We start from the raw sequence: 24,546 nt of genomic DNA, 5'->3' as shown, positions 1-24,546 counted from the left end.
CTCTTTCCGTGTGAAGCTCAGTTTTGTTTTGTATTGTGTTAATGGATGTGCTTCTACATGTCCTGTTTTGTCAAGCATGTCCCGTCTCTCAGTGTTCTCCAAAGCATACACACAGAGTGATTTTTAAATGTGCCCGTTTTTAAAATTATGCTTAATGAGGTTTTCTTCTTTCTCTGTCAGTGTGGATTTTTCAAACGCTCCAAATACGAGGACAGCGTTCCAAAATATCATGCAGTGAGGATTCGTAAGGAGACACGTCTCTTGAAAGAAGGAAAGGACATGTTAGATCCCCTTGAGAAGAAGCAATGGATGACCACGTGGAATGAGAACGAGAGCTATTCATGAGACTGTCTCTGCATCTGATGTGGACAATTTAGCACCATCAGGCATCTCTAGTTGTTAAAAGTTTCAGAGGAAGTCCACCTCTGCGCGGCCTGAGAGCCCACTGTAGAACGGAGAGTTAAATATCACAGGCGTTTGACATGAAGATGCCTTTACATATCCATGTGTTTCTGGTAACTAAAGGGTAAAGACTGACTGTTAAAGCCTGGATATCTATGGACTTTTTGTTTGCAATGGCACCCCTTAAAAAGTGTTTGTATATTTTTGGAAGATGCATGAGATGCCAACAATGGATTGTCTTGATTGTCTTTGTAAATATTTTACATTGCAGTTTATTTATTTTGTCTTGTAATTTTGTACTAAGATGCCTACTGTGCATGAACTGCCCAAAGGTCATTTTTCATGTCTTTCGGTAACTGTAAATTACACTGAATGTTCTGAGGTCTGTCAGCTGAAGCTCAGGCTGGCAGTGTCAGAAAAGAGAAAATAAACAAGTCAATGAGTTACTACTGAAAAATGTTAATGACCCGAATATATCAGTTATGCCACTGGAGCAGTTATATATATAAGTAGACACAAAAACAAAACTCGTGACAACATATCAGCATCATTTTATGACATCATCATTATTATTAACCTTTATTTAACCAGGAAATAAAACTCTATTTAAAATATCTTTTACAAGAGGGTCCTGGCCAAGACAGGCAGCACATTTAGTTAAACATGAAACAAAATACGTTAATTTACATATACAGAAAAATACACATCACTCAAAACAATTACAATCAAATAAATCTAAGACCAGATCCTTTAAAATACCCTTAAAATCATTCAGTGATACTATTTCTTTTAAGCATAATTTATCTATCATGTAATTTCTAATCTCTAGAATGCTCACAAAACCAAACTTTTGCTTGCTAATCAGCATGTTTAAGCTTTGTTGCCCCCTGCTGGTTGGCGTTAAATACATGTGGGTGACATGAGGGGGCTACAAAGAAAAGATCTAAAGAAAAGTCTACACTTGCAGAAAAGTGTCTTGTTTTGTATAAGATCTACAACATTAGGTTCTCAGGTCATTAATTTCACTCCTATTCAATCAAGACTATTTCCTTAAGTCCTAGGAGGAATATGTAACCAGTATATAGGAGGTGCTTTAATGATATCTAACATGATGCCTGAGTATTTTAAAAGTGCATTGAGTAAGAGTAAGTATGTGTTTTTGTGAAGAGTCATCTGAATGGTTTTCACTCACATGAGATAGCCTAAAGATTGTTAAAGATTTGAAGTGTTTTAATGATGCAGGTCTCAAATAGTTCAGGACTATCGTTCAAGCCAGGGGTTTTGCTGAATCCTTTTTACTGCGGCAGAAGCCCCAGTAAAATAATACTGATAAATCCTTACATGTCAATGTTGATTATTGTATACCAACCTGAGGAACATTTTCAGCAATCATGTTGTGTTTTCTATCAGCTCTTTAGAATCAGAATGATGCCAGATTCACAACTGAATCACTCTTGATCTAATCATTCAAACAAGTTTGCAAAAAGGTCTGAAATTGTTCACCATTCAGTTTGATTCATTTGTACATGACTCATTTGCAGGGGTTTCTCTCACCAAAATAGTAACAGGATGTTTCATAAGACTGGGTGAGGTAGATATACCAGTAGATCAATAGAAGACATTTGCCCATTTTTTTTTTTCCTAAATGGTTTGTAGCCATATAGGGAGAAAAAAAAATGCAAATGTCTTCTATTGATATATATCTAAAAAGTATCAAAAAAGTGTATTTTGCTGAGCCAGAGGTGTCAGTAGACCCACAACAAGCCCCAGTAAAATATTACTGATAAATCTTTGATTAAAAGCTTTGACATCTGTGCCCCATGCACTGGTAGACTGACTTGATACGTTTTAGACTCAAGCTCATTTCAGTCCCTGTGGATGCGGCAGATTCCCTTCCTGGACCTGTGAAGACACCATTATGCATGAACAGGGAAATGACCGGCGCTTACTGGCAGTGATGATTAGCCACTATTGACTTCTGTTCCATTCAGTCACCTCAATTAAAATGAGTGCAAGGAGTGACAATTCAAACTTCTCTGTCAGGAGATGTTGAAAGAACTACAGTGGCTTTACAAGCTCTGAGAAGATGTGCCTCCTTTTTTTTTTTTTTAAATTAAGTGCCAAAGGTATTAGGCACAGCCCACTTTTCTTGGGGTGATGTGATGAACCACAGATGGATATGAAAGTGTCTCTACAATGAGGAAAGCCATGTAGAATGATGTAGAAGTACAGCTATTCTATCCGCCAGATGCCTAAAACACCTTCAGAAACTAGCCTTGCAAATGGATGTTCTGGTAGAGAGATGCAGTGCCCAGGATGACCAAGAGGAATTTGAGGAAGACGGATGAGCCAGATTTTAGAGGCTGGAAGCTGGAGGAGCCACAGAAAGGCTCCATTCAGCTGATAATTAGCTTTAGATGTGGTTCCTTTTAGGGATGCACCGATCCGATATTCAGATCGGGTATCGGCTCCGATAATGCCATTTTTTGCCGGATCGGGTATCGGCCGGACGGGACCGATCCAAATCCGATACTGTGCGTATCAGTATATGGCTGTAATACATAGTCTGTGTTATTGTTAGGCTCCACAAAAAGCACAAAAACATTAAAAAGCACCAGAAAGTTTCTGTGCACTATATTCCAAGTGTTCTGAAGCCATTCTATAGTTTAATTTGAGGTACAGATAAATATTTAAGTCGTTAAATTAAAGTTCACGTAAATGCCTCCCTCCGCTACGGCTGTCAGTCATTCTCAATTTAACATTCAAACTGCGTGTTGCGTTCGGTTACAACAGTCAACACAATGAAACTCTCTCCAAGACGAATCAATGTTTCTATTATTATACTTCATCTGTAGATAACGATACCGGTAATACAATACGCATCAATATATCTTCACTTTGTGCTTTGAACTTTTCAATGCGAAGCACTGCCGCTGCGCGCTGTGACTCCATGATGCTTCAAGCGCATCATTCTGCACACGGGATGCGCATAGCGCTTTGTGCCGCTCTGTATGGGAGCCGTTCATATTATAATATTTTTACGCAATGAAAGATTGTTAATAGCATTTTTTTTTTTTTTTTTTCTGTCCTATCTATCATATGTTGCTGCCTTATTAAAAAAAAACCTCCGCTATAAATTTAAAAGAAATGTCTTTTAATTAGTATAGCCTATATTTATATATAAATATATTTAGTTTATGTTATATGACTCAAACATTCATGAAAAACAAGCCATGAGTCATGGATGAAGGAATCAGCTGGACTCCTGTTTATTTTGAATGTCTACCGAGCTAGTGAAGCTATTGGTTTATTTACAGTTGTTACACTAGACTTTCGATATGAGGTTGCGTTAGACTTTCGCCGTCATTTTGACGGACAGGATCGTAAAAATACCGTCATAATTATTACCATGCATCATTTTCATTTTTATATTTTAATGATAAGACATTTAATAGTTTCTGATTTCGTCCACATTTTCATATTTATTCACAAACTTATAGGATAAACAAATTGGCTATGCATTTATTTATATTATGAAAAGAAAGTATTATGGAAAGAAAGGTAAAGACTGTGTCACTTTTCAGTTTTCATCTTGAACACTTTTTGAGGATCGTGAGTGAACGCGATCATCTCTTCCTCTTTACTACTTTACAGAAGGAAATAAACGAATGAAAATCAAAAAATATGTTGAAAGTTGCAGTAGCTTACCGAAATCTGTATCACGTCAGTTCAATCAGTGTTGCAAACAATGTCACGTATATACTCAGAAATTCGTTAATAGTCAGCAGCAAGAAAAATAAAACGAACTATTTAAAACAAAACGAAATGGATTAGAAAATTAATTATGTAAGTATAAGTATTATATAATAAAATGGACAAACTGGGTGCGTGTAATCAAACGCATTCTTTTCATTTTATTCTGGAGACTGAACTCGCGCTTTGCTGCCACACTGGAGCACACTCACCACCAACTGGACAGGGGTGGGAATTACAGTTAGCCTCAGGAATCTGTCAAAATGACGGACAGGCTGCAGATTTTTTCCGTCACTGCTAAAAAAAATTCCATCAATGACGGAAAATTTTCGGTTAACGCGACCTTTGAGATTATATATATATATATATATATATATATATATATATATATATATATATATATATATATATATATACACGTCACACTACCGCCTGTGACACTCCACGACCGCGGTGAGGCATACAGTTTATTAGGCAATTTAGCACTTTTTTATTATTGAATATCGGATCGGTATCGGTATCGGTATCAACTGCTCAACTGCAAATCAACAGTGACTTAGTACAACTGAACTGAGTACTGAACATTATTTGAGTATTAGTATTATGATACCATTGACCTCTTCACACAGAAGAGCAAGTAGCCGTTCTTCCTGATGTTACGTGAAGCCTTTGACCAGCTGGATTTTCTGACGCTGGCATCACTGCATTCCAGCCATTCGGATCCACTGACATCACGGATATGACTGATGTAGTGCCCTACAAAACAGAGTATGATGTTTAGTGGTGAATGAGTAAATGAGACAAATGAAATTTAGAACAAACTACTTACCACAAAACAAGCTGCTGCCCAGATGTGACACGGCACCAGCTAGTTTGTACTGTGTGCTGCTGCCTGATGCTGAATCTAATCTGTCTAATCTGTCTGTCTGTCTGTGAATTGCTGTCTATATCTTTCCTGTGGTCCTGTAGGCTCAACTCTATTCTTCTTCCTTCTCTTTCGCTGTTGTTTTGGGCTTTTTCTGTTTATCACTGTCATCTCTCTGCTCTCTGTTGAAGATCATACATCAAATAAGAATACAATTCAGTAAATGTTCAATGTTATTCAAATGCTGTTTTTCAGAGCAAACATCTTCCTGATGCTGTCTTGACTAATTCAGGTGAGTGTTCGATAACTGGCCAGCAGAGGGCAGATGTTTAATGAACTAAAGCCCAAAGTATACTTCACTTTTTACACATACGCAAGGGTCAGCGTACAATGTGCGTGACGCAAATTTCATCATCAGAGTAGTGTGCGTGTACTGTACGTGCACCGCCGGATTTTTGTAACCACACGTACTTGTATGTGCAGGTCAAACATGCACAATTTAATTTTTTTTGCACTACTTAGTTTATCCACAAGGTGGCAAACTTGCCCTGGGAGTGACAATTCCCAAGGTAGAAAAACTGCATAAACAGAATGAACCTCATTGGTTCTTGCTGAAGCTCAAATGTGCTGCGTAACACAAGAATGAACCTCATTGGTTCTTGCGGAAGCTCAAATCTCAAACATGCTGTGTAACACGCGAGAATGAACTTCACTGGTTCTTACGGAAGCTCAAACGTGCTGTGTAACATGATAATGAACCTCATTGGCTCTTGCAGACTCAAACCTGTGTGGGGAGACCCCAATGGATTTCTAGTCCATCGCCTTAACCACTCAGCCACAACTACAGCAGGCAAGGTGTCCTCTGGGCAGTTTTCGTGCAACACAGTCCCAACAAGGAGAAACCAAGCTGCCACATCTCTGGACCTGTGGACCCACAGCACTGGAAGTTGACTTCACGGGCACTTTTTCCCGAAAATCTAAATCAGGTGTGTTGAGTAAGGGAGGTTCACAAAACGCGCAGAGGCTCTCCAGGTTTGAAAAGTGCTCTTGCAGAGAGTCACAGCAGACTGAGGCCTCCAACAAAGTGTCAGCCCCTTCGCCCAAACAGGGACTTGAATCCTGGACCCTCAGACTAAAAGTCTGATGCTCTACCAACTGAGCTATCTGGGCCCATGTCTTCTGTCTGCCCCTTGCGCCATAACAGCCGTTTCCCCACAAAGCGTATGCGCACTGCAGGATGAAGGCTGCAAACAATAAGGACAGAAAGAGATGACCTGCTCTTGGCAACTTGGACACACTGACAAGAAAGGGTGGGACTTCTTCCCGTTGACTTGCCAACTCCTCTGAGGTCTGGACAAAGGAGAAATTCTCACTGGAATTTCATAACGCGCAGGCTTCTGCTTCAGGAGTCTAACAGAGCACTTAGCAGCTCTTGCCGTGGAGGGGCCATGCATCATCACCGTGAGACTTGCGTCTCTTGAGAAATCAGAATCAGTGGTCCTCCAGAAATGCAGCATTTCATAACGCTGCACCAAGCGAAGGCCTTGGAAGGCACAAATCTCATCACAGAAAGCTAAAGCAAAAGGGGCAAGCCGGCCCGTAGTCGGCAGGGTTCGAATGTGTGGATGTGTTACTATTACACCACAAGAGTTTTTTTTATTTTTTTATTTTTATTTTTATTTTTTTATTTTTTATACAAACACTGCAAATTAAGCACTGCAAACACAGCAACTAAAAACAAAATGTCAATGTGGTGTCTTTTTTTTCTTCTTTTTTTAACTATCACACCACAAGAGTTGTCTTTTTTTCTTTTCTTTTTTTTTTTTTTTTTACAAACACTGCAAATTAAGCACTGCAAACACAGCAACTAAAAGCAAAATGTTCACAGCACAACACACAGCACAGCAAACAATTAAAAACTGAACTATATACAACTATAAAAAAAAATAAAAACCTAACTATATACCAATGCTATGTACATTCTCCTTCCACTGTGTAACAGAGAGGCCTGATGCTGGGCAATACCACCGGCCCTTCAGCTGAGTGTGGCCAGTTGTCTTGTTTTTTGACAGCCCACAGTGCTTGCAGATATAGTGGTATATATCCTTTGCTAGGCGTTTCCGTGGTGGTTCCCCTCTAGCCGCTCATTCCTCATCCTCTTGGGCAGCTTTCTGCCCAAGTAAATAGGCAGAAAGTTGCCTGCAAGAGAAACATTGTTCAAGCAATTTATTAAAATTGGTTTTGAATTTACTGCCCTAAATTAATGGAATGTGCTACAGAAATTAATAAAATTTGAGACAAATATTTCAGTATGTGCATTTAAAAAATTCCTAGTGAGTGCTTTTATTACAACACTCAATAAAACACATTTCGCACTGTGATGCACTTGTGTTGCAAAATGGTAAAAGCACCAAAAGTTAAGCACAACTACAATACAGTTGTCATCCTTTACACAACAACTCAAAAGTTCACACTTGTTTCTAATGATGTGAAACCAACTGCATGAAATAGGCCAGTTCAGAGTGCACAGGTGGCACAGGTGCTGAATGATGATACCAACAATAGATGGAAACAATAATAATTGATGATCTTTACAACGTAAGTGAATCGACACTGAACTGACTTCAGCTGAACAATGACACTATTTTCTTTTAGAGATGCTGTACAGCCGAAATGAATTCTCTTTGTATTACTGATCATCATGTACCTGTTATCACTGTAAAGCTGCTTTGAAACAATCTGTATTGTAATAAAGTGCAACAGAAATAAAGGTGACTTGACTGGACCCAACATGAAGAGATGCTGAAGCAGAATGAATTTTTTTCTTCTTTTTTTTTTTTTTTTTGTGTACTGTAACATGCTTTTCATTTAGAGTTTTCTTGACCTTTAAGGCTTTTGCATTTAGACTACTGTATTTTTACAGCATGCAAGTGCTGAATGTACAGTCATTCAATACTATATAACAGTGTTTCTCAACCAGGGGTCTGTGGACCCCTAGTGGTCCTTGATGTAATGCCAGGGGGTCCTTATAAAATGTCTGAATATGAATATTTGTATATTTTGACATTTGACATGTTCCCATAAAAGAAGAATATAATATATGTATAATATAAATAACGTAGTATTAAATTATTCTTGATTGCAATTGGTCATCACAAAAGACATTAATGATACCAATGAGCCAATATTATTCTGGGGTCCTTGAGGACGGTTCTAAATATGACAGGGGTCCATTACTCAAAAAAGGTTGAGATTCACTGCTATATAATATTAGGTGAAAGGGTTTTAAAGCAATTGTTTGATTTTGCCTTAAGAGTCAGAGGTTTTGTGAATTTAGTTTGAAGATTTGGATTTATGTTTAATGTTTTGGGAAAATGAGTGATGGTTTCAAGAAATGTGTTTTAGCAATTCAGAAAAAACTGTAATGATTTGCCTGGTTAAATAAAGGTTAAATAAACTAAACTAAAACTAAAGCCCATTGTCTTTACTTAGTATAACTTTTAAAAGAAACATTTATAGGAAGGTTTTATAAGTACAATCTTGATATACTACTGTGATTGTATAAAAGTATTGTACAAAAGAAGACACACCACGAGGAGACAGTAGTGGTGTTTATCGGGACCAGAACCAGGTTAGTCTGTCCTAGAACTGCTCTGCTGTCCTCCAGCAGCTGTTTAAAGTGGTTGTATACCATCACAATAGATTGTGGAATTGGCAGAGTTTTTCCTCTTGTGTCCTTGGGCCTGTTCCGTGCTTGCTTAAACTCTTTAAAAAGCCATAAGCAAACACATTCACAGACCCTGTGGACTTCAGGGTCCTGAGCCGCCTGCCCATGAGTCATGAACAGTCTATGGAAAAGGATGATATAATCTGGACTGTATACTGGGTAATAAACTAGTGAAGATCCAAATAGTCAAATTACTTCTCTGCTGCCTGCTGTCCTGGAGCAGAGCCACTCTGCTTCCTGGATGCTCTCCATGGTCCTGGCAAAGTCTTCTTCTTTACCCTCTGGCTATATTTTGATGGCACCTTGTCCATGGCATGCAAAGCCATGTACAGCTGGACTATGCTGGCCTCCTCTTGTGATGACAAGGCAGTGATTGTTCGGTTTAGGCCAACCAGGTAGGCTGCCAGGGCATCAACTGCCTCCCAGCCCGAGACACCTCTAGAATCATACTGAGAAAAAAAGCCAACCACAGTCCAATAAATATATACGGTGTTGTAGTAAATATTTTACATTGTACATGCATATATTTTCACTTTACAAATGGTTGACAATAAGTGTTTCGCACTTCACCAGATACATTTTTAAAAAAAGTAAAAGATAGTACAGGATAGCAACATTTCCTGGCCGGATGTGCTAGGACTTGCAGTGTCATCCTCCTCTTTCTCACTGACCTCCTCATCAGGGGATTTGGGTCCAGTGTCACCCACCTGACTAGTCACCTGGGCCTCCACGACAGCTACTGGAGGGTCAGAGTCACCAGCCCTAAGATCAGCTCCATGGCACACAGTCATGTCAAAACCACTGTCATCTTCAGGCTCCTCTGAGGGGACTTCAGGCATGTCACTGTGGTCACCAATGTCACCAATCAACTGGTCGACTCTATTGGACTGGGCCAACAAGTACTCCACTGCAATGCGCTCCTCTGCAATAATTTTTAACACATTGTTAATGGGGAGAGGACACACACGCACAAACACAGGAGAGAGAGAGAGGAATACTCCAATGCTCAGCATTTCCCTGAGAGATATCTTACCAGTGGGTTTTCCTGGAGGGGTGAATTCTGGCATCAAAGCACTACCAAGGACACGTTGGCTCATGTTGTTAAGATGTGACATTAAGCAGACATCAAATGTCCTGACGGTTGAGGCCCCCACTACAGATACAGTGGGTACGGAAAGTATTCAGACCCCCTTAAATTTTTCACTCTTTGTTATATTGCAGCCATTTGCTAAAATCATTTAAGTTCATTTTTTTTCCTCATTAATGTACACACAGCACCCCATATTGACAGAAAAACACAGAATTGTTGACATTTTTGCAGATTTATTAAAAAAGAAAAACTGAAATATCACATGGTCCTAAGTATTCAGACCCTTTGCTCAGTATTTAGTAGAAGCACCCTTTTGATCTAATACAGCCATGAGTCTTTTTGGGAAAGATGCAACAAGTTTTTCACACCTGGATTTGGGGATCCTCTGCCATTCCTCCTTGCAGATCCTCTCCAGTTCTGTCAGGTTGGATGGTAAACATTGGTGGACAGCCATTTTTAGGTCTCTCCAGAGATGCTCAATTGGGTTTAAGTCAGGGCTCTGGCTGGGCCATTCAAGAACAGTCACGGAGTTGTTGTGAAGCCACTCCTTCGTTATTTTAGCTGTGTGCTTAGGGTCATTGTCTTGTTGGAAGGTAAACCTTCGGCCCAGTCTGAGGTCCTGAGCACTCTGGAGAAGGTTTTCTTCCAGGATATCCCTGTACTTGGCCGCATTCATCTTTCCCTCGATTGCAACCAGTCGTCCTGTCCCTGCAGCTGAAAAACACCCCCACAGCATGATGCTGCCACCACCATGCTTCACTGTTGGGACTGTATTGGACAGGTGATGAGCAGTGCCTGGTTTTCTCCACACATACCGCTTAGAATTAAGGCCAAAAAGTTCTATCTTGGTCTCATCAGACCAGAGAATCTTATTTCTCACCATCTTGGAGTCCTCCATGCGGGCTTTCATGTGTCTTGCACTGAGGAGAGGCTTCCGTCGGGCCACTCTGCCATAAAGCCCCGACTGGTGGAGGGCTGCAGTGATGGTTGACTTTCTACAACTTTCTCCCATCTCCCGACTGCATCTCTGGAGCTCAGCCACAGTGATCTTTGGGTTCTTCTTTACCTCTCTCACCAAGGCTCTTCTCCCCCGATAGCTCAGTTTGGCCGGACAGCCAGCTCTAGGAAGGGTTCTGGTCGTCCCAAACGTCTTCCATTTAAGGATTATGGAGGCCACTGTGCTCTTAGGAACCTTAAGTGCAGCAGAAATTTTTTTGTAACCTTGGCCAGATCTGTGCCTTGCCACAAATGTCTCTGAGCTCTTCAGGCAGTTCCTTTGACCTCATGATTCTCATTTGCTCTGACGTGCACTGTGAGCTGTAAGGTCTTATATAGACAGGTGTGTGGCTTTCCTAATCAAGTCCAATCAGTATAATCAAACACAGCTGGACTCAAATGAAGGTGTAGAACCATCTCAAGGATGATCAGAAGAAATGGACAGCACCTGAGTTAAATATATGAGTGTCACAGCAAAGGGTCTGAATACTTAGGACCATGTGATATTTCAGTTTTTCTTTTTTAATAAATCTGCAAAAATGTCAACAATTCTGTGTTTTTCTGTCAATATGGGGTGTTGTGTGTACATTAATGAGGAAAAAAAATGAACTTAAATGATTTTATCAAATGGCTGCAATATAACAAAGAGTGAAAAATTTAAGGGGGTCTGAATACTTTCCGTACCCACTGTACAGCTTCTTTTGCCCAGCTCATGTTCCACCTTGAGGCCCCCTCTAACATGTACATTTGTGTGTGCAAGGCATTGCATCTCCATCCTAAGAATGAAAATGTACAGATTCAGTCAGCAATTATTTCAAACTGAGGACATACAAATTTAATGACACAGTTATAGAACAGTAACATAGAATAATAAGCTGGTAGTAAATTCCATGAAAACAAGCCAAATCCAGGTAGTACCCAGGGTTTTACATTTATAATGTTGAAACAATAGCAATCTTTACAACTTAAAAATCTACAGAACATTATGCAATTTAACATTCAGAATTTACCAGGAATGAAGGCACACTGGTGGTGGTGAAAACTCTCCAGAGAGGATGACCCCCTGCCACACCTAAGCACATTTAGGACTTTGCCACCCTTCTGGAGTGTCCCCGTCTTTGTATACAAGTCTACATGTGGAGGGTCCTGGATGCACTTGAGGTGTTTTTGCTGCATCTCCCAAACATGGCACATGCTGTCAGGGTTAACCAGGCGAAGCCCTGTAGTGTCGGTTAGCTCCCACACTGATTCCAGCAGCCCTGAAATCATGGCCCAGATCACCTCAGCCCCGTGCATCCGCCGCCTACAGTGCTTTGCCAGTTCACCTGGGCTGATGCTGGCCATGAGCTGTGCCTCAGTGGGAGCCTGTCCACCATGTCTGTTTTTCCACTCCCCTCTCTTGGCCGCCTCAAGTTCTTTCACATCCTCCTGATCCCACTCAAAGATACAGGAGGAAATTTTAGAACAAAAGGTACCATAGAGAGGGTGGTGCTCTGTAGTAAGGCCACAGTTGAATCTTCTCATAAAATAGAAGATATCTAGCCTTACGATACACTTCCATGACCGAAAAAGATTTAGCACCGCAGGTGCACCTGTGGATAGGGAAAATAAATAATCAAAAAGCATGTGTGGCAGGAGGGGTGATTGTTGCTTATGTCACGGTGCTGTTTTAGCTTATTGGCAGTGTCGCTGGGCTATAAAAACAGGAACATGCGCATTACCTGGGATGCGTCACTTGGTGAACTGTTGCGTCGTTAACGCGCTTCCGTCTCTTCCCGGAATTGGATGCGAGTGCTCGAGACGGTAAGAACGCGCTGCTAGTTGTTTTGTTGGCTATGGCATGTGTTTATGAGAGATGCACTCTCTGTCTAATGTGTTTTAGAGACGGCGACTTGGTTGGAGAGCACTTCTGCCTGACTCGACGAGTTTTGCTGCAATGTTGTTTATTATTGTTTACATATATTGGGTATAGACATCGAAGAAGGTAGGTCGAATGCTCTGCTAATTCCTTGTTAACTGCGTTAAGCGACGTCTACATTCAGGAGCCGCCGGTCGAATTGAGTACATTGCTAACTTAATCCCTTTCTTAGCTGTGAGAACCTGACGCAGTTGCTGGATCGCTGTTTTCCGTACTGGCCTTTGTTGGAAAAGATTCGGTTTGTTGGCTCTTCATAAAACATTAATCCCTTCAAATGGTAGGTATTTATGCACGCACACATTAGGATGGGAGAGCATTTCTAACAGAGTAACAGTCTCGCTTTATTTATAAGTGTTGTGACGGCATGTAACTGCATTCCAGTCGGGGTGCGCTGCGTTCGTTTATGGCTGCAGTGCTGTCCTGTTTCCAATTTCATTTTTTTTTTTTTTTTTTTTGTTAATTTTTCTTTCTTGACTGTTTTATATTGTTTTGTTTGTTCTTTCAGTTGTATCAATATTATTTTTGTTTCTGAAGTTTGAATTATTTCATTTTCAATTCTAATACCTTTGTGAGTTAGTTTGTTTCTGTTTCTTCAGTTGTATTAGATTTCTGTATTGTTTCTGGAGTTTGAATTGTCTTTGTTGCCAATTTTGATTATATTTTTGTGATTTCTTATTATTTGATTTGCTTTTTCTCCAGTTGCATTAGATTTTGTTTTTGTGACTTATAATATTTGTTTATAAAGTCTACTCTGTTTTTTTTTTTCTTTTGTTTTATTTATTTGTATTTTGTTGAGATTGTGATTTTTGTTTCAAGCAACTATTCATTTGTTGCAAAAATTATTTGTGTTCTTGACTGGTTGAGTTGCACGACCCAGTTTCCAAAGTGACGGTGTACTTGATTCATATCATTTTTGTCTCGGCAGGGCCTGAGCACCAGGGGCAGAGGACTGGTTTTTAGGTGGTGGTATATTCCTCACAAGTATGCAGTGACCACCTCACCGCGTGTGTGCGTGTGCACAGTGAAGTGCAGTGATTCACCTACAAGTGGTGTGGTCTGATTATCCGCTTCTTTTTACTGGTAAGCTCTAGTCCCTGGCCCTCAACTTGGGACAAGCTGGGACAAATGTTTCATTATTTATTTTAATATTGTTTTAATGAAGATGTCAATAAAGAAGAGATTTTGTACAGTTACCCTTGTCTCTGACTCTAATTAGTGACACGAACCTGTGTATGCCACTGTAGGTGGCCTATTCTAGTTCTTTGGGTGAAACTCCCAAAGTGGCGTAGTCGGAGTGAGATGGATATCTTGTTTCCCACTGTATTTAAAGTAAAAGTACTTATTGCCCTCGAACCCCCGCAACACATGCATTTGATTTAATTTCAACATACTTTTCAGTCATTATAATTAATTACAATTACATTACATTGATGGTAATAATAATACTAATTACCACCAAAAGGGAAAGGCGATTTTTTTTTTTTTTTTTTTTTTTTTTTTTACCACTATTAACTTTTGTAAAATATATTGCAATGCACATTTGTGACCCTGGACCACAAAACTAATCATAAGTCGCACAGGAACATTTGTAGCAATAGCCAACAATACATTGTATGGGTCAAAATTACTGATTTTTTTTTTTTTTAATGCCAAAAATCATTAAGATATTAAGTAAAGATCATGTTCCATGAGGATATTTTGTAAATTTCCTACCATAAATATATAAAACACTCTTCCTTTTATGCCTTTTTAAGAGGCATGCGCCAGATGATTTCTGTCTCCGTCCAAAAATGACAGGTTTCTGTACTGTAGTGGTTATCACGTTCACCTCACACGCCCCAGTTCGAAACTGGGCGGAAGCAGGCAGTTGCTTTTGCCAACATTTCCTAAGGGAATTTCTTGTGAGCAGATCAGTACACCTGCTGCGCAATTTGCGGTGTAAACTCTTCAAAGAAAAGGCACAAAAATAAAACAAACGACCAGTGAGGTTTCCTGTAATGACAAACAGCTGGTTTGCTACTAAAAGTAGCAGCTTTTTGCCATTTTAAGAGCACTGCGCAGTCTGTCGTTTTAGTCGTTGTCAACAAGCGTGCGCTAAAAACGATCGGAATGCGTTAGTCCTCGGGTTTCCGTGGTGTAGCGGTTATCACGTTCGCTTTACACGTGAAAGGTCCCCAGCTCGAAACTGGGCGTAAACAGGTGAGGCTTTTGTAATATACATGCCGAACTGGCTCTCCAGTAAGAGGATGTCCACGCTGCAAAGTACTTACTGCTCTAGGCAGACTGCCATGCCGAAGGAGCTCTGTCCTGTTTGTGGAATTTACATTGACTGTCACTCTTAGCACTCTTTTCCTTATAAGGAATCAATTGATATCACGTTCGCCTCGCAAGTGTGGGATTACACATTTAAGAATCTGTTTAAGATCTGCTGATCCTACATCCTGACATAACATCACATGGAATATTATGGTGAAGTACATTGTATTTAGCATTTTAAGGTAAAAAGGATGACTTTCTAAGAAAATCAAGTCAGGCAGCCCAGGTGTCTTTATGCACTTCCTGACCATTTGGCATGACAAGCTCAAGACACAGCTCTGCCTTTGTCTCGATGATAATGTGAAGGTATGGGCGATACCGTCAGACTGATTGGATTAGCACCTATGCATTTGAATGACACTGTTATGCTGATTAGATCAGGGCTGGGGAAATGCCGGTAACGGGCTGATTCCTGCACTGCATTTGCATGCTTGGCTTGGATGACTACAGCGACGCACAGCGCGTTTCTCAATAAAGAGTAACTTCTGCTTGAAAGATATCCCAACGTCTCCTGGTCTCTGCTTCGACGAGGAAAAAGTTTCCTACAGTTTTGGTGCCGTGACCCGGATAGAGCTTCTCACCTCAATCCAGATTGAAACTTCAAGCACAACAAAGATCTGATCCAAAAGAAGATCCAGGCTGAATTTTCCTGTACACCCAAGGGTTGGTGAGTGATTCTCTATCCAAAAGAACCTTTAAGACCAGTACAAACGTGTTATCCTCTGCACCGTCAGAGAAGAGTTAACAGACAGCTGTAGGGTTTGGTTAACTAAGTTATCCTCTAAAAATGTTCTTTTAGAGATGAAGGTTATCCTCTGTTCAGGCAGGGAAGATTAACATTATGTGCTAATATTGGTATCCTCTGTTCAGGCAGGGAAGATTAGCATTACGTGCTAATATTGGTATCCTCTGTAAATTTAGGGAAGTTTGATCCTCTGCTTTATAAGGGACGGTTGTTTATCCTCTGTTTAATCAGGGAAGGTGGTGTGTTAACAGAATAGTCATCCTCTACTTTGCTAGAGAAGAAGGTTCATCCTCTGTTAATTCAGGGAAGGTTACAACTGTTACAGTGGGTTAGCAAGTTGGTCCTACTCTGCTCACCAGAGAAGGTTGAACACATTACGATGTGTATTAACTAGGTTAACCTCTGCTCTGTCAGGGAAGTGTTGAAGTGTATTGTTGTGCCAGAAAGACATTACAAAATGTTGAGAAAGAACGCTAGACTAATTCCAACAACTGAGAAAGGTGGACTAGCTACCCCTTTATGGACAGATAGTGAGTTCAAATCATTGTTGTTAGGAAAGCACATGGACTCAATAGTTACTGAGTCAGTCAGATTGGATTTGACAAAGAAATTTGGGATTCATCCAGAAAAAGTTTGGTCCATTGAAGAATGCAAAAAGGTACTTGGTGCTTGTATTCGGAAGAAAAATATGAAGGGCATTATCTGCTGCCACAGAGAATTTACTGCTAATCCATTGTGCTCTGCACGCGTGGGTTGGAATCCCATCCTCGTCGTTTGGTGGCGTTAGTGCTCGAGAGAACGCATCTCGTCTGGCAAAGCTGCTCAAAGCCCCTTGCTACCAACTGTAATGTCGTCACACTAAAAATAGCTGCAGAAAAACACCACAGCCAAACTTCAAGCAGCGCGCCAAGCGACGAGGTGGCCGAGTGGTTAAGGCGATGGACTGCTAATCCATTGTGCTCTGCACGCGTGGGTTCGAATCCCATCCTCGTCGATCGATGGCTTTAGTGTTTCGGAGAGCCTAGTGCACCTGGCATAGCTGCTCAAGGCACCTTGCTGCCAACTTTAATGTCCTCATTCGAAAAATAGCTGCAGAAAAACACCACAGCCAAACTTCAGACGGAACACCAGGTGATGGACTGCTAAACCATTGTGCTCTGCTTCACGAAGCTCTGAAGCTTTTGTTTCGAATCAGTGGTTCGAAGCGTGTATCAAACTGCCAAAGTCACATGATTTCAGTAAAAGAGACTTTGTTACGACATAACTGTTTCGAAACGTTTCGAAATGTCAGTGGTTCACCGCTGGGGGCCATCTCTGTGAACCCATGAATCATGCGGATTCACTGAGAACCATTGAACAAATGTCCATGGTTTTTACCTGATCTCTGATCAGCTTTATACATTTGTAGACGTTTTAATTAGACATCAGTATAATTAGAAAGAATAATAGTAGCCAATAGTGTCTTATCGGCCTGTTTAGCTGAGCCATCCATGGAACAAACAAAACAAGACCTGAAAATTGATAAAAGAACACATATTACACAGACACTTGACATGTAATATTATTAGATTATAAGTTAATTGCATTTGATAGATTTTACTTCCAATAAAACATTTGCAATGTGTTTGTAAAAGGTTACATGTGTGGCGTCTCGAAAGCTTGGAAACAGTGAATCATTTTGTGAAGTAATTGGTTCAATTGATTCGGAGCTTTGAAAAGCTTCGTTTCTCCCATCACTGCTTACGACACGCCATGGTGATCTCTAACTGAATCCCGTTTTAATAATAGCTGCAGAAAAAGCTTGTGTTCATGTCTGAAACCATTGTTGAGATCAGGATCACTACAACAAGCCAGCTGGTGCTAGTATATGACCATTAAGAAAACAAAGACACGCCAAACGTGCTCTGAGGGAGACCTTCACCAGACTCGGGCTTTCACCGCTATAACGAAAGTAACACGTGGAAGAAACTGAAACACAACTCCTTTTTTTCAACCAATTATTAAGCCTCCTAAGAGGCTGACAAAAATTGCCAAGGCTGACTGTATTTCAAGTCATCCCGGCGGGGTATTGGGTAAAGTTTTCAACCAGCAATGATCACGCCTCGGATAAACCTCATAGGCTACGATATTGCCTCTGCGAAAGAATGCCAGAGAAAGTCGCAATGTCTTCTGTGCACCTATCTGCACATGGAACGACAGGGTGGTATCAAGCTTTAAACTACCATACAATCAGCATTTTGGCCCTGATGGATGAATGGTGTGTCTACGAAACAGGCAAGCGATGTGCACAAAAAGGTTTATTCCTTGTACTCTCTTCACTTAAAGAAAAAAGTGCGCTGTTTCCGTAAATCTAAGGGGGAGAGAATTATGGGTATCCTGGCAGCAAAGGGTAGGAGTCATAACCCTCAATCTCCAAGAACATGTTTGAGTTCGGGATCGATTCAACGAGCCCCCTACGAGGTTGGGTAGGATAATGAAGAGTGCAAGGACACTGCAAACATATTCTGAGGGAGGTCCAATGCCAGCTTTGTTACCTTTTTCTAGACTCTGGCGTTCTCCCTAGGTTCTTCTAGGACTGCTAATCCATTGTGCTGAGGTAAAGCTACCAAAGCGCTATTCTGAAACCATAACCATTTTCAACAGATCTCATCTGTGACAGCGGAGCATTTAATGTATGCCTAAATGCAAGTCATTTTGAAAACGCCTGTGAATGGGAGCTCTTCTCCAACAAGCAGAGTTGCGCAGCGGAAGTGTGCTGGGCCCAGAGGTCAATGGATCGAAACCATCCTCTACTAAAACTGTTTTATTTATATTCATTTCCTGTTCCTACTCAAAGAAAAGCTTCCAAAACACTGTGCTGAATCCATAAACCTTTTTTCTGTTTGCCTTTTTTAAACACCAAGCCTATTGTTGTCACTGAAGCAGAAGTAATGGGGGCATGTGGGTGCTGGCATTTTGCAAAGCCTCAGTGGCCTAATGGATAAGGCACTGGCCTCCTAAGCCAGGGATTGTGGGTTCGAGTCCCATCTGGGGTGGTCTAAAGCAGAGTGGCGCAGCGGAAGCGTGCTGGGCCCATAACCCAGAGGTCGATGGATCGAAACCATCCTCTGCTAAAACTGTTTTATTCATAAACACGCTCTGTTCCTACTTGAGGTAAAGCTACCAAAACGCTATTCGGAAACCATAACCATTTTCAACAGATCTCATCTGTGACAGCGGAGCATTTAATGTATGCCTAAATGCAAGTCATTTTGAAAACGCCTGTGAATGGGAGCTCTTCTCTAACAAGCAGAGTTGCGCAGCGGAAGTGTGCTGGGCCCAGAGGTCAGTGGATCGAAACCATCCTCTACTAAAACTGTTTTATTTATATTCATTTCCTGTTCCTACTCAAAGAAAAGCTTCCAAAACACTGTGCTGAATCCATAAACCTTTACTCTGTTTGCCTTTTTTAAACACCAAGCCTATTGTTGTCACTGAAGCAGAAGTAATGGGGGCATGTGGGTGCTGGCATTTTACAAAGCCTCAGTGGCCTAATGGATAAGGCACTGGCCTCCTAAGCCAGGGATTGTGGGTTCGAGTCCCATCTGGGGTGGTCTAAAGCAGAGTGGCGCAGCGGAAGCGTGCTGGGCCCATAACCCAGAGGTCGATGGATCGAAACCATCCTCTGCTAAAACTGTTTTATTTATAAACACGCTCTGTTCCTACTTGAGGTAAAGCTACCAAAACGCTATTCGGAAACCATAACCATTTTCAACAGATCTCATCTGTGACAGCGGAGCATTTAATGTATGCCTAAACGCAAGTCATTTCGAAAACACCTGTGAATGGAAGCTTGTTTACAGCAAGCAGAGTGGCGCAGCGGAAGCGTGCTGGGCCCATAACCCAGAGGTCGATGGATCGAAACCATCCTCTGCTATGACTATTTTATTTATATTCATGTCCAGATTTTACTCAAAGAAAAGCTACCACAACGCTATTCTAAAGTCATAATAAATTTGACTATAATCGATGAACCATTACTGTGCTTGCCTTGTTTAATTTCCAAGCCTATTGTTGTCACTGAAGCAGAAGCAATGAGGGCATGTGAGCACTGGTGTTTAGCAGCCCCAGTGGCCTAATGGATAAGGCACTGTCATCCTAAGCCAGAGTTTGTGGGTTCGAGTCCTGTCTGAAGCGGTTTAAAGCAGAGTGGCCCATGACCCCGATTGAAACCATCTTCTGCTATGACTGCTTTACTTATAAGTGCATTCTGCTCCTACTTGGAGAAAAGCTACCACAGCGCTATGCTGAAACTATAACCATTCTCAACAGATCTCATGAGTGGCAGAGGAGCATTTAATGTATGCCTAACCTGTCTACCAACCTGCAGTCAGTTCAGCACGGTAGTGTAGACAAGTGTTTTTACTCATGTTTTATTATAGCATAACAGTAAAATAAAAATGATGTCTATAATTCAATTGGACATTCATCTATGCATTCATTGTACATTATACTGCACTAACTAGTTTCATTACTTTACTTGTCAGAAACATCAGCAACAGATAAAGAAGAATCCTGCATCAAAAGATGGCTTCCACTTGCATGTGAGACAGAGCGAGAAGAGAAAAAGAGGAATGAAGGTGGACTGTCTAAGAAACCTGTTATGAGATGCCTACCGCGATGTTGAGGCCATCACCATCATCTCCGCACCGTTTCTATGGTAACCAAATCTCCTGTGCTCATCAGATTCGTGCGGCTGCAGCTTGTTTGTGGTAACGGCGAAAAGAATGATTTGTTGAACATCCGCGAAAATGTTAAAGTATGTAAAACAGTGACTGAACTTAAACATATGCTTTCATTAAAGCTGGTGCTCTGTGTGCTCTGGTGCTTTTGCTTGTGGCCCAAATCTGGAAAACAGGAGCGGACCGCCCATGTGCCATCATTCCTGCCAAAAGTCGCTGTGAGGTTTCTGTAGTGTAGTGGTCATCACGTTCGCCTAACGCGCGAAAGGTCCTCGGTTCGAAACCGAGCAGCAACAGCGGTCAGCTTTTGACCGAAAATATAAATGGTTTGCAAAACCAGTACGATTTTGTCTCTCACTCTCTCTCTCTCTGCTTGCAGGGCAGAACATGGGATGACCCTGTCTTCGAAAAAGCACCCGAGGGTCGCTGTGAGGTTTCTGTAGTGTAGTGGTTATCACGTTCGCCTAACACGCGAAAGGTCCTCGGTTCGAAACCGAGCAGAAACAGCGGTTAGCTTTTGCCCGAAAATATAAACTGTTTGCGACACCAGTAGGATTTAGCTCCTCTTCTTTTTTTACGCCTTTTAAGAGGCATGCGCCAGATGATTTCTGTCTCCGCCCAAAACTGACAGGTTTCCGTAGTGTAGTGGTTATCACGTTCGCCTCACACGCGAAAGGTCCCCAGTTCGAAACTGGGCGGAAACAGGGAGTCGCTTTTGCCAACATTTCCTGAGGGAATTTCTTGTGAGCAGATCAGTACACCTGCTGCGCAATTTGCGGTGTAAACTCTTCAAAGAAAAGGCACAAAAATAAAACAAACGACCAGTGAGGTTTCCTGTAACGGCAAACAGCTGTTTTGCTACTAAAAGTAGCAGCTTTTTGCCATTTTAAGAGCACTGCGCAGTCTGTCGTTTCAGTCGTTGTCAACAAGCGTGCGCTACGATCGGAACACGTTAGTCCTCGGGTTTCCGTGGTGTAGCGGTTATCACGTTCGCTTTACACGCGAAAGGTCCCCTGGGCGGAAACAGATGAGGCTTTTGTAATATACATGCCGAACTGGCTCTCCAGTAAGAGGATGTCCACGCTGCAAAGTTCTTACTGCTCTAGGCAGACTGCCATGCCGAAGGAGCTCTGTCCTGTTTGTGGAATTTACATTGACTGTCACTCTTAGCACTCTTTTCCTTATAAGGAATCAATTGATATCACGTTCGCCTCGCAAGTGTGGGATTACACATTTAAGAATCTGTTTAAGATCTGCTGATCCTACATCCTGACATAACATCACATGGAATATTATGGTGAAGTACATTGTATTTAGCATTTTAAGGTAAAAAAGGATGACTTTCTAAGAAAATCAAGTCAGGCAGCCCAGGTGTCTTTATGCACTTCCTGACCATTTGGCATGACAAGCTCAAGACACAGCTCTGCCTTTGTCTCGATGATAATGTGAAGGTATGGGCGATACCGTCAGGCTGATTGGATTAGCACCTATGCATTTGAATGACACTGTTATGCTGATTAGATCAGGGCTGGGGAAATGCCGGTAACGGGCTGATTCCTGCACTGCATTTGCATGCTTGGATGACTACAGCGACGCACAGCGCGTTTCTCAATAAAGAGTAACTTCTGCTTGAAAGATATCCCAACGTCTCCTGGTCTCTGCTTCGACGAGGAAAAAGTTTCCTACAGTTTTGGTGCCGTGACCCGGATAGAGCTTCTCACCTCAATCCAGATTGAAACTTCAAGCACAACAAAGATCTGATCCAAAAGAAGATCCAGGCTGAATTTTCCTGTACACCCAAGGGTTGGTGAGTGATTCTCTATCCAAAAGAACCTTTAAGACCAGTACAAACGTGTTATCCTCTGCACCGTCAGAGAAGAGTTAACAGACAGCTGTAGGGTTTGGTTAACTAAGTTATCCTCTAAAAATGTTCTTTTAGAGATGAAGGTTATCCTCTGTTCAGGCAGGGAAGATTAACATTATGTGCTAATATTGGTATCCTCTGTTCAGGCAGGGAAGATTAGCATTACGTGCTAATATTGGTATCCTCTGTAAATTTAGGGAAGTTTGATCCTCTGCTTTATAAGGGACGGTTGTTTATCCTCTGTTTAATCAGGGAAGGTGGTGTGTTAACAGAATAGTCATCCTCTACTTTGCTAGAGAAGAAGGTTCATCCTCTGTTAATTCAGGGAAGGTTACAACTGTTACAGTGGGTTAGCAAGTTGGTCCTACTCTGCTCACCAGAGAAGGTTGAACACATTACGATGTGTATTAACTAGGTTAACCTCTGCTCTGTCAGGGAAGTGTTGAAGTGTATTGTTGTGCCAGAAAGACATTACAAAATGTTGAGAAAGAACGCTAGACTAATTCCAACAACTGAGAAAGGTGGACTAGCTACCCCTTTATGGACAGATAGTGAGTTCAAATCATTGTTGTTAGGAAAGCACATGGACTCAATAGTTACTGAGTCAGTCAGATTGGATTTGACAAAGAAATTTGGGATTCATCCAGAAAAAGTTTGGTCCATTGAAGAATGCAAAAAGGTACTTGGTGCTTGTATTCGGAAGAAAAATATGAAGGGCATTATCTGCTGCCACAGAGAATTTACTGCTAATCCATTGTGCTCTGCACGCGTGGGTTGGAATCCCATCCTCGTCGTTTGGTGGCGTTAGTGCTCGAGAGAACGCATCTCGTCTGGCAAAGCTGCTCAAAGCCCCTTGCTACCAACTGTAATGTCGTCACACTAAAAATAGCTGCAGAAAAACACCACAGCCAAACTTCAAGCAGCGCGCCAAGCGACGAGGTGGCCGAGTGGTTAAGGCGATGGACTGCTAATCCATTGTGCTCTGCACGCGTGGGTTCGAATCCCATCCTCGTCGATCGATGGCTTTAGTGTTTCGGAGAGCCTAGTGCACCTGGCATAGCTGCTCAAGGCACCTTGCTGCCAACTTTAATGTCCTCATTCGAAAAATAGCTGCAGAAAAAAGCTACCAAAGCGCTATTCTGAAACCATAACCATTTTCAACAGATCTCATCTGTGACAGCGGAGCATTTAATGTATGCCTAAATGCAAGTCATTTTGAAAACGCCTGTGAATGGGAGCTCTTCTCTAACAAGCAGAGTTGCGCAGCGGAAGTGTGCTGGGCCCAGAGGTCAATGGATCGAAACCATCCTCTACTAAAACTGTTTTATTTATATTCATTTCCTGTTCCTACTCAAAGAAAAGCTTCCAAAACACTGTGCTGAATCCATAAACCTTTACTCTGTTTGCCTTTTTTAAACACCAAGCCTATTGTTGTCACTGAAGCAGAAGTAATGGGGGCATGTGGGTGCTGGCATTTTACAAAGCCTCAGTGGCCTAATGGATAAGGCACTGGCCTCCTAAGCCAGGGATTGTGGGTTCGAGTCCCATCTGGGGTGGTCTAAAGCAGAGTGGCGCAGCGGAAGCGTGCTGGGCCCATAACCCAGAGGTCGATGGATCGAAACCATCCTCTGCTAAAACTGTTTTATTTATAAACACGCTCTGTTCCTACTTGAGGTAAAGCTACCAAAACGCTATTCGGAAACCATAACCATTTTCAACAGATCTCATCTGTGACAGCGGAGCATTTAATGTATGCCTAAACGCAAGTCATTTCGAAAACACCTGTGAATGGAAGCTTGTTTACAGCAAGCAGAGTGGCGCAGCGGAAGCGTGCTGGGCCCATAACCCAGAGGTCGATGGATCGAAACCATCCTCTGCTATGACTATTTTATTTATATTCATGTCCAGATTTTACTCAAAGAAAAGCTACCACAACGCTATTCTAAAGTCATAATAAATTTGACTATAATCGATGAACCATTACTGTGCTTGCCTTGTTTAATTTCCAAGCCTATTGTTGTCACTGAAGCAGAAGCAATGAGGGCATGTGAGCACTGGTGTTTAGCAGCCCCAGTGGCCTAATGGATAAGGCACTGTCATCCTAAGCCAGAGTTTGTGGGTTCGAGTCCTGTCTGAAGCGGTTTAAAGC

At 41.6% G+C, this 24,546-nt stretch overlaps 1 protein-coding gene and 14 non-coding genes across 16 annotated transcripts in view; 14 read left to right on the top strand and 1 right to left on the bottom strand.

The window, feature by feature from the left end:
- Positions 1–848, top strand: part of itga6a (integrin, alpha 6a) — a 38,366-nt gene extending 37,518 nt beyond the window's left edge. For both annotated transcript variants that reach the window (XM_051906486.1, XM_051906487.1), the window contains one exon: positions 181–848. In XM_051906486.1, the coding sequence (XP_051762446.1) occupies positions 181–345 (165 nt within the window). In that variant the 3' untranslated portion in view covers positions 346–848. The remainder of the gene's footprint in view (positions 1–180) is intronic.
- A 15,876-nt stretch (positions 849–16,724) lies between these two features.
- Positions 16,725–16,806, top strand: trnas-gcu (transfer RNA serine (anticodon GCU)). The gene has a single exon. It is a non-coding gene; the product is annotated as a tRNA-Ser (tRNA).
- A 1,011-nt stretch (positions 16,807–17,817) lies between these two features.
- On the bottom strand, positions 17,818–17,958 carry LOC127519436 (U4 spliceosomal RNA). Its single transcript, XR_007931835.1, has one exon. It is a non-coding gene; the product is annotated as a U4 spliceosomal RNA (small nuclear RNA).
- Positions 17,959–18,774: 816 nt separating this feature from the next.
- On the top strand, positions 18,775–18,847 carry trnar-ccu (transfer RNA arginine (anticodon CCU)). Its single transcript has one exon. It is a non-coding gene; the product is annotated as a tRNA-Arg (tRNA).
- Positions 18,848–18,853: 6 nt separating this feature from the next.
- On the top strand, positions 18,854–18,925 carry trnam-cau (transfer RNA methionine (anticodon CAU)). The gene has a single exon. It is a non-coding gene; the product is annotated as a tRNA-Met (tRNA).
- A 406-nt stretch (positions 18,926–19,331) lies between these two features.
- On the top strand, positions 19,332–19,404 carry trnar-ccu (transfer RNA arginine (anticodon CCU)). Its single transcript has one exon. It is a non-coding gene; the product is annotated as a tRNA-Arg (tRNA).
- Positions 19,405–19,410: 6 nt separating this feature from the next.
- Positions 19,411–19,482, top strand: trnam-cau (transfer RNA methionine (anticodon CAU)). The gene has a single exon. It is a non-coding gene; the product is annotated as a tRNA-Met (tRNA).
- A 174-nt stretch (positions 19,483–19,656) lies between these two features.
- On the top strand, positions 19,657–19,728 carry trnam-cau (transfer RNA methionine (anticodon CAU)). Its single transcript has one exon. It is a non-coding gene; the product is annotated as a tRNA-Met (tRNA).
- A 1,028-nt stretch (positions 19,729–20,756) lies between these two features.
- trnav-aac (transfer RNA valine (anticodon AAC)) lies at positions 20,757–20,829 on the top strand. The gene has a single exon. It is a non-coding gene; the product is annotated as a tRNA-Val (tRNA).
- Positions 20,830–20,966: 137 nt separating this feature from the next.
- Positions 20,967–21,039, top strand: trnav-aac (transfer RNA valine (anticodon AAC)). Its single transcript has one exon. It is a non-coding gene; the product is annotated as a tRNA-Val (tRNA).
- Positions 21,040–21,164: 125 nt separating this feature from the next.
- On the top strand, positions 21,165–21,237 carry trnav-cac (transfer RNA valine (anticodon CAC)). The gene has a single exon. It is a non-coding gene; the product is annotated as a tRNA-Val (tRNA).
- A 2,093-nt stretch (positions 21,238–23,330) lies between these two features.
- trnas-gcu (transfer RNA serine (anticodon GCU)) lies at positions 23,331–23,412 on the top strand. Its single transcript has one exon. It is a non-coding gene; the product is annotated as a tRNA-Ser (tRNA).
- Positions 23,413–23,880: 468 nt separating this feature from the next.
- Positions 23,881–23,953, top strand: trnar-ccu (transfer RNA arginine (anticodon CCU)). The gene has a single exon. It is a non-coding gene; the product is annotated as a tRNA-Arg (tRNA).
- A 6-nt stretch (positions 23,954–23,959) lies between these two features.
- Positions 23,960–24,031, top strand: trnam-cau (transfer RNA methionine (anticodon CAU)). The gene has a single exon. It is a non-coding gene; the product is annotated as a tRNA-Met (tRNA).
- Positions 24,032–24,205: 174 nt separating this feature from the next.
- trnam-cau (transfer RNA methionine (anticodon CAU)) lies at positions 24,206–24,277 on the top strand. Its single transcript has one exon. It is a non-coding gene; the product is annotated as a tRNA-Met (tRNA).
- Positions 24,278–24,546: the final 269 nt, after the last annotated feature.

This window comes from Ctenopharyngodon idella, chromosome 9 (assembly GCF_019924925.1).
Source record: "Ctenopharyngodon idella isolate HZGC_01 chromosome 9, HZGC01, whole genome shotgun sequence".
Classification (NCBI taxonomy): Eukaryota; Metazoa; Chordata; class Actinopteri; order Cypriniformes; family Xenocyprididae; genus Ctenopharyngodon; species Ctenopharyngodon idella.
Note: the sequence above shows the minus strand (reverse complement) of the source record. Positions and strands in the feature narration are given on the sequence as shown.